General features: G+C 35.5%; 1 protein-coding gene and 1 pseudogene across 1 annotated transcript in view; one reads left to right on the top strand and one right to left on the bottom strand.

Annotated features, from left to right (window-relative positions):
- LOC107754750 (adipocyte plasma membrane-associated protein-like) overlaps positions 1 to 6,515 on the top strand; it is a 9,836-nt pseudogene extending 3,321 nt beyond the window's left edge.
- Positions 6,516 to 7,680: 1,165 nt separating this feature from the next.
- cst7 (cystatin f) overlaps positions 7,681 to 9,614 on the bottom strand; it is a 3,639-nt gene continuing 1,705 nt past the window's right edge. The window contains exon 4 of the mRNA XM_016571315.1: positions 7,681 to 8,640. Within this exon, the coding sequence (XP_016426801.1) occupies positions 8,548 to 8,640 (93 nt within the window). The 3' untranslated portion in view covers positions 7,681 to 8,547. The remainder of the gene's footprint in view (positions 8,641 to 9,614) is intronic.

Here is a 9,614-nt window from a genome sequence, read left to right as displayed (position 1 = left end):
ATATATATATATATATATATATATTGTTTTGTTTATTTATTTTGTTTATTTCACTGGTGCATTACATTAATGCATCTAAAGCGGACGTGCATTAATGTAATGTAACATATTAAAGCCCTGCATAGAGATGTTTGAATGTTTTATGAACGTATAGAGTATAGTATTATGAAAATATGACAGTATAGTTTTATGGCAGTAGGAGAGGCATCTGATACAGTGGATATGCTCGTTCCTTTAGCCTGGCTGTGTTGTAAACTGCTGACACAGTGAAAACAAACATAAAATGTGCTTAGAATTTTAATTGTTGACTAGCTCAAGCATTTTGTTCCATCAGACGCATAAAGTTATTTAACAACAGTAGATTTATATAATAATTGCCTTATGTTGATTCGTTGTCACTAATTAAAATAATTCCAATATCAAATGCTAGTATCATTAGTGTTGGATATCCATCAAGTGACTTGTTTCCTGATTCAAAGGCTCTCGAGAGCATGAACACACTTGTGGACGTCCTCTGGGAATCCGTGTGGGGCCCAACGGCACCTTGTTTGTAGCTGTATATATATATATTCTCTGTCTCTTTTTGGCTTTTAGGTGAGGTAAAATCTCTGGTGAGTACAGGTAAGATGATCGGTGGTCGCCGGCTGGGCTTTGTCAATGATCTGGATGTAACTCAGGATGGGAAAAAGCTGTACTTCATTGACTCCAGCAGCAGATGGCAGCGCAGAGACTTCATGCACCTGATCATGGAAGCCACGGCAGATGGACGGTAACTGGGACATGAAAAATGCACTGGCACATCTGATTTTCACGGGTTTTTGCACTTTACAGCTTTATTATTTGGAACATTGTGCATTGCATGAATCACTGATTGTTTTCAAAGGGAATGATGTTTTCGTACAGTGACTGATGTTGCTCATGTGGTTGTTTCAGTGTTCTTGAGTATGATATAGAGACTAAGGAAGTGACTGTGATGATGGAGAACCTGAGGTTTCCAAACGGCATCCAGCTCTTCCCTGATGAGGAGTCCGTTCTGGTGGCTGAAACCACAATGGCCAGAATAAGGAGGTGGTGCTCACTGAACTGTTTACATTCGGTTACTTACATTTACATTTAGTCAGTTTGCAGACGCTTTTATCCAAAGCGACTTACAATTGGGGAATACATAAAGCGATTCTTCTTAAAGAGGCCAACAGACACAGGAAGTGCTCGTAATACCAAGTTTCAGGCATTTGTTCGAATAAGTACAAGCTAAGGGAAGGAATAAATTTCTTTTTTTATAATTTTACTCAAAACATAGGATGTTATTATCCCAGAAATATTCACTTGGTCAAAAATACAGAAATGTCGTGAAATATTATCACAATTTAAAAGAAACGTTTTCTATTTAAGAAATTTCAAGAAACATATTTTATTATTATTATCAATGTTGAAAACAATTGAAGCATCCAGTTCAGCAATTGAAAACTGCGTTATAATTTTTGGGAACTGTGATACATTTTTTATTGTTCTTTGATAAAAAGAAAGTTTAAAAAAATAGATTTTTTTTTTCTAACATTATATATGTCTATACTGTCACTTTTGATCAATTTAATGTATCCTTGTAGAATTTAAAAAATTGTGGAATAAATTAATTTCATTTTCATTTGTTTTTCTTTTTTTTAATCAATCTTACTCCAAACTTTCGAATGGTAGTTTATCACGGTTTCCACAAAAATATTAATAAGCAGTACAACTGTTTTAAACATTGATAATAATAATAATAATAATAAATGTTTCTTGAGCAGCAAGTGATCATATTAGAATGATTTCTGAAGCATCATGTGACACTGAAGACTGGCGTAATTGATGCTGAAATTTCAGCTTTGCATCACAGGAATAAATTACATTTTACAATTTATTCAAATAGAAAACAGTTATTTTAAATTGTAATAATACTTCTCAACATTACTGATTTTACTATATTTTTTATCAAATAAATGCAGCCTTGGGGAGCCTTTTTTTTTTTTTTCCCACAAGCATCAAAAAATCCCCCCAAACTTTTGAACACTAGTGTATTTCCATCCCTCAAGGCAAGAGATGCTCATGTTTGCTTTCTAATACAAATCTGACTAATACATTGCTGTTCTGTGCATCAGTAAACTGATCATCCAGTGTAATTTGAAACATTCTGTTCCTGCTTTTGGGCTGATTTGTTGTCAGTCCTCCCGTCACTTCTTTATCGCCTCTCACAGCTGACTTCTTGAATTAGGTAGTGCTCATTCACTGCTCTTGATGTCTGCTCGAGGCACAGGCCGCTCTCCTTACCTGGGTAAATGATGAGTGCATGCAGTTGCCAAGGCAACAGTCTCCATCATTAAGCTTCCTGTGTGGAGAGATGCATAGCATGCTTCTCTTACTAAAGCGAGTGTGGTCTCAGTGCCGCAGAAGCTCTAATATTAATGTACTGTAAGCGTGCTCATCTGGGATGGTCTGGTTAAATCAGGAGTTTTATGTTGACTCTGGCTCTTCTCATAGATTAACTGAGGGTTGCTGATGAATTGGAACCAAAATTGCTACGTTGCAAATAACTCCAATGTTGATAGTCTCAAAAAACCAAACACAGACTGATTTATGGGTTTAGCTGAAATATCAGTTTATCACTGCTGCATATTGAATATTTGCTTTCTGGTCACAGAGTTCATGTGTCTGGTCTTAATAAAGGAGGTATGGATACATTTATAGACAACCTTCCGGGATTTCCTGACAACATTCGACGCAGTTCTTCAGGTGGATACTGGGTTGCCATGTCCGCTGTGCGACCCAACCCTGGCTTCTCCATGCTTGACTTCCTGTCTCAAAGACCCTGGTTAAAGAAGCTCATATTTAAGGTATAATTATGAATGATTATTATTTGATTTATTTTTCTAATTTTTAAAAACATTATGTAATAACTTTTCAAATGACAAATTCTATTTAAATCTATAAAATATGTATAGATTTTTATTTCAATATTTTACTATTTTTTTATATAACAGTAAAATAACAAATAAATAGACATTTATACAGTAGATGTTTATTAAATAGTTTAAATTGGAGTAAATGTAACAGCAAAATACAAAACTACACTTTTCAAATTGACAAAAATTGATATTTGAATTAAATGTAACTGAAATAAATCACATTTCAAAAAGACATAAATAGACGTTTATAGCTGTTTATTTAAATTGTTTAAAATGTAGCTAAATGTTTAGAACAGTAGAAAAAATAAATAACAGTAAAATAAAACAATACATACTTTTTTAAATAGAGAACTAAATCAAAATGTACAGCCATTTATTTAAATTGTTTAACAATATAGTTAAATGTAACGGTAAAATAATATATAATAAATAAATAAATCACTTCAAATGGACAAATAAATAGACATTTATAGCTGTTTATTTCAGCTATGTTTAAAATGCAGTTAAATGTATCGGCAAAATTAATCACTTTTCAAATAGACAAATAAATACAGTGCCGTGAAAAGGTTTTTGCCCCCTTCCTGTTTTTTTAATTTTTTGCATATTTGTCACACTTAAAAGATTCAGATCATCAAACCAATTTTAATATTACACAAAGATAACCCGAGTAAATACAAAATGCAGTTTTGAAATAATTATGTTATTTATTAAGGGACAAGTGCTGTCCAAACCTACCTGGCACTACATGAAAAAGTAATTGCCCCCTTAATCTAGTCTTGGGGATAAACAAGATATTTTTTGGCAAATGTGAGACAAGCCTTTGTGTTGTTTTTGGTCAGCAGTGGCCTTTGCCTTGAAACTCTCCCATGGATGCCGTTTTTGCCCAGTCTCTTTCTTATTGTTGAATCATGAACACTGACCTTAATTGAGGCAAGTGAGGCCTGCAGTTTTTTAGATGTTGTTCTGGGTTCTTTTTAGGGATGCACGATATTATCGGACTAATATCGGAATGGCCGATGTAAATATCGGCATCGCCGGATATGAAAAATTATGCCAATATGTCTTGCAGATAAGAGGAATACAGTACATTAACTCACATGTGCTCAGGGTGTGCTAGTGATTAACAGAATGACGTGTTCGGTGTATGATAGAGTAAACAGTAATGGCACGTGCAGCGGCAGCCTCCGTTCGGTAAGGATTTTTAATTCCGTAGGGGGCGCTGTTGGCCTACTTCTAATAAAATGAAAGCAAAATACACAAATAATATTTAGACTGTTTCAGATTAAATAAAGCAGTAATTGATGGCATAAAATCATGAGTATGTTTTGATTTAAAAACAAATTATGAGCTCTAAAAGATTTTCTAAATTTTTACAACTCTTTTGCTTTAGGCCATCTACAAATGTTAAATCTTAAAATAAAATGTTAAGGTTACCACTGCATCTTTCTGGGAAAAAAAAATGCTGTGATTTTATATATAGTTTATTTATAGTCATTTTCAAATCTTCAATGTACTGTCATTATAAAAGAACTTTATTGTTGTTTATTTAATTCTAACAAATAAGTTCTTGTTAAAAACGAAGCAAAATTAAAAATAATTATATATCGGCTATCGGCCAAAATGAGTTGAAAATTATCGGCATATTGGATATCGGCAAAAATCCAATATGGTGCATCCCTAGTTCTTTTATGACCTCCTGGATGAGTCGTCGTTGCGCTCTTGGAGTAATTTTGGTAGGCTGGCCACTCCTGGGAAGGTTCACCACTGTTCCACGTTTTCTCCATTTGTGGATAATGGCTCTGACCGTGGTTCGCTGGAGTCCCAAAGCCTTAGAAATGACTTCATAACCCTTTCCAGACTGATACATGTCAACTATTTTGTTTCTCATCTGTTCTTGAATTTCTTTAGATCGCGGCATGATGTGTTGCTCTTTAAGCATGCTTCACTTTGTCAGACAGGTTCTATTTAAGTGATTTCTTGATTCAACAGGTCTGGCAGTAATCAGGCCTGCGTGTGGCTAGTGAAATTTAACTCAGCTTTTTAAAATAATGTGGTTAATCACAGTTCATTCATGATTTAACAGGAGGGGGGGGGGAATTATTTTTTCCACATAGGGCCAGGTAGGTTTGGACAACTTTTTTCCCTTAATAAATTAAATCATTATTTCAAAACTGCATTTTGTATTTACTTGCATTATCTTTGTGTAATATTAAAATTGGTTTGATGATCTGAATCTTTTAAGTGTGACAAATATGCAAAAAATGTAAAAAAACAGAAAGGGGGCAAAAACCTTTTCACGGCACTGTAGACATTTGTACAGTCAATGTTTGTTTAAAATGTAGTTAAACGTAACAGTAAAATAACATTTACATAACGTTTCAAACTGACATTCATGCAGTAGATGTTTTAGTCGTTTGTGTTAAATGTAACAGTAAAATAAATCACATTTCAAAATGACAAATAGACAGACATTTATACAGTCAATGTTTATTTAAAGTGTGTTTTTACACATTTCTACTGCATATATATTACTAAAATGAATGTGCTTCTCCACGTTTTGTGTGCTTTCAGCTCTTCAGTCAAGATACTCTGTTGAAGTTCGTGCCGCGCTACAGTCTGGTGGTGGAGCTGCAGGACGGAGGGACGTGCGTGCGCAGCTTCCACGACCCACACGGCATGGTGGCGGCCTACATCAGCGAGGCGCACGAGTACAACGGCCACCTGTACCTGGGCTCCTTCCGCTCGCCGTATCTGTGCAAGCTGGATCTGAGCAAAGTGTGAAACCCATCACGAGCCTAACAGATGCTCCACTCGAGTCATTTCACCCTGGCTTCCAAACTAACAGATTTCCAAGCAATTAACATTGGCAAACATCAACAACACTTATTAATATCTTCCATATTACAGTCAACACTGAACAAACACAGTCCCTTCATTTGATTACCATTCTCTTCATTTAGCTCTGACAGACGCCTCTATTTTTGTTCCATTAACCCATGTGGGCGACTTTTTTTTTTTAGCGTAATAAGCTCTCTGGCAGGCTGTTTTTTAAATTAAAAGATGTGCCATTACTATTTTTGTTTCTCCCCCTTGTGACAGAAATGATGCAGTTTCTGTACTAGTTTTATTTGCACCGAATATCGTCTGGCTCTTAAAATAGAGCTGCCAACATCTGTGATACGAAACAGGTCGACTGGTAAAAACAATAATAATTTCTGTGAGTGGCAGCATAGAGATGCTGTTTGGGGGAAGTGAAAGGGTTTTTTCATTTCATTATGAATCTCCTGAAACACACAGCTATAATTATCTCTGGCTTTAAAAATGTTTTGGTTTATTTTTAATTGAGTTGGTTGAATGTATTAATTTTGTTCTTATGTGTCATCATCATTATTTGTATATGTTGCTGAAATGAGATAAATGCTGCTGGCTTTATAATATTTACCACACCTTTACACAAGTATATGTGTGTTCATATTTAAATGATGTCTATAAGAATTATCAGCAATAATGTCATATACAGCAACAGTGGTCCGTTGAGGTGGATTGTGGCCCACTTTGTGGGACAACAGCGAGGAAAAAAGAACCGTGCTAAATGGAAATAATAAATGAATTGAATCAGTTAATCTTGCGTAGTTGGGAAAGCAAAATAAATTGGATTAAAGGAATAGTTCACGGAAATTTCCTGAAAATTTACCGGCAGGACGTCCAAGATGTAGCTGAGCTTGTTTCTTCATCAGATCTGGAGAAATGTAGCATTACATCACTTGCTCATCAATGGATCCTCTGCAGTGAATGGGTGCCGTCAGAATGAGAGCTGATAAAAAAACACCACAATAATCCACACCACTCTAGTCCATTAATTAATGTTTTGGGAAGCGAAAAACTAAGCAAATCCATCAAGACGTTCAAACTTCAAATTCTGCTTCTGGCTAAAGTAGTCATTGATCCATAATATTGTTTTCTCCAGTGAAAAAGTTGTCTCGTCTGAATCAGAAGAGAAATCTGCACAGATCAAGCTTTCACAACCAGTCTAAAACAGTTTTAAACAAATATGTGGGTGGGACATGGACTTGGAGGAAGCGTGATTATGGATTGGTGTTTTGGCTGGAAGCGAAGGACGTCCAAGATGTAGCTGAGCTTGTTTCTTCATCAGATCTGGAGAAATGTAGCATTACATCACTTGCTCATCAATGGATCCTCTGCAGTGAATGGGTGCCGTCAGAATGAGAGCTGATAAAAAAACACCACAATAATCCACACCACTCTAGTCCATTAATTAATGTTTTGGGAAGCGAAAAACTAAGCAAATCCATCAAGACGTTCAAACTTCAAATTCTGCTTCTGGCTAAAGTAGTCATTGATCCATAATATTGTTTTCTCCAGTGAAAAAGTTGTCTCGTCTGAATCAGAAGAGAAATCTGCACAGATCAAGCTTTCACAACCAGTCCAAAACAGTTTTAAACAAATATGTGGGTGGGACATGGACTTGGAGGAAGCGTTATTATGGATTGGTGTTTTGGCTGGAAGCGATGGTTTGAAGTTAAAATGCCTTTATGATGGATTTGTTTCTTACACAAACAGTTTTTCACTTCACAAGACATTAACTGATGCACTGGAGTGGTGTGGATTATTGTGATGTTTTTATCAACTGTTTGGACTCTCATTCTGACGGCACCCATTCACTGCAGAGGATCCAGTGGTGAGCAAGTGATGTAACGCTAAATTACTACAAATCTGTTCTGATGAAGAAACAAACTCGTCTACGTCATGGATAGCCTGCGAGTGAGTACATTTTCTGTAGTTTAAACAATTAAACAAGTCCGTGTAAGTTGCACTGAATTAAAACTTCTGATAAAAGTACGATTTTGTGTCTTGAACTTGTTGGTTGTTTGATCTCAAACTAATTTGTTGTGGATAAGCATTTGAATGCGTTACATAAAAATATAATATAATGCTTAAACTAAAGTTCAGACTAATGTTGTGTTGTTTCATTAAACATTAAAATATATATTCTAACAATTACATTTTCAAATGTACATCGATGAATGGTTTAATATAAAAGCATTTCATTTTTGACAATTTTGTCACTCTTGTATGATCACTGCTTCATGTCCACTCCAAATCTGGCTTCTGAAACAAATCCGGTTGAGAACCTCTGTCCCATTGGATGCTTGTACACGCCTAATGGCCATATGGAGTTATGAATCTAGGACAAGTATGTCATGCACATTTCCAATAACAAAAGTAAATGAGTAGTCAAAAAAATCAATAAATCTGTTCATACAAACCCTATAGATGTGTGTGTGATCAGTGCTGGTGTCTTTCTATAGGGCCAGTTTGCTCATAAGATCTGCGGCTCAAAGGAAAAGAGGCCAGGGAGCTGAGAGATTGAAGCTGTGATCTACTGTAGGTGCGTAAAGCTGCTTCTGCACATCAGAGAAGCTCACTGAATAATTTACACTCGGAGTCGGAGTCAACACAAGCTCAGCATCTGATGAACTGAAGGTCACTGTACATGATATCCAATCACTGCACTGCGGCTTACTTTATTTTCACATTCAGTTTGGTATTAAATTAGCATGACATTTCAGGTGAAAAACCATTTTCAGAATATATCATTTGAACGGCATTTAAAATATGTAGTTGACATTGTCTTCATCCATGGAATGGACCAGACGTCAAAGTGACAGAAGAATGTCTAGAAGAGAAAAAAATAATAAAAAACATTTTTTTATGAGTGTTGATTTACAACTTCAAAAGACAGTTTGACTCAAGAATCTTGATGTAATTTTCTTGATACATATTTTACATGGTCATAAAAAAACCTGGAAATTTGGAAAGTGGTGCAAAGCTGAATTTTCAGCATCTTTACTCCAGTCTTCAGTGTCACACGATCCTTCAGAAATCATTATGCTAAGCTTGTAATGATCTTAACCACAAATTACTGGTAAGTTTCATTATGCTAAGCTTTTAATGATCTTAACCACAAATTACTGGTAAGTTTCATTATGCTAAGCTTTTAATGATCTTAACCACAAATTACTTACTAAGAAATTAGTAAGAATTAAGCAGATGTTCCCCTAAACAAGCCATTCCTTCAGAAATGGCCTGGCCAGAGTCCAGATTTGAACCCTATAAAGAATATTTTGTTTTCACATTAAATTGTAGCTAACTGCGAGACATTTTTCAACTACTCATTTTAAGTTGAACAACACTGACTATTCTTCCTGTAAAAAAGTAGTCTGCAAGGTTAAACACACAGCTTAAACATTTAAAGGTAAAGGTAATCGTGTACTTTAAAGGGTTAGTTCACCCATAAATGAAAATTATGTCATTAATTACTCACCCTCGTGTCGTTCCAAACCCGTAAGACCTTCGTTCATCTTCGGAACACAATTGAAGATATTTTTGATGAAATCTGAGGGCTCTCTGACCCTCCCATAGACAGCAAGGTAACTACCACGTTCAAGGTCCAGAAAAGTACCAAGATGATCGACAAAGTAGTCCGTGTGACATCAGTGGTTCAACTGTAAAGTTACAAAGCTACGAGAATACTTTTTTGCGCAAAGAAAACAAAAATAACAACTTTATTCCACATTATCATGACGCTTGCGTGTGGCAGCGTGGTACTGTACAGTAGAGACGAAAATGTGGAATAAAGTCGTTATTTTT

The sequence above is a fragment of the Sinocyclocheilus rhinocerous genome, unplaced genomic scaffold, assembly GCF_001515625.1.
Source record: "Sinocyclocheilus rhinocerous isolate Xijiao unplaced genomic scaffold, SAMN03320098_v1.1 scaffold232, whole genome shotgun sequence".
Classification (NCBI taxonomy): domain Eukaryota; kingdom Metazoa; phylum Chordata; class Actinopteri; order Cypriniformes; family Cyprinidae; genus Sinocyclocheilus; species Sinocyclocheilus rhinocerous.
This window is presented reverse-complemented; position numbering and strand designations above follow the sequence as displayed.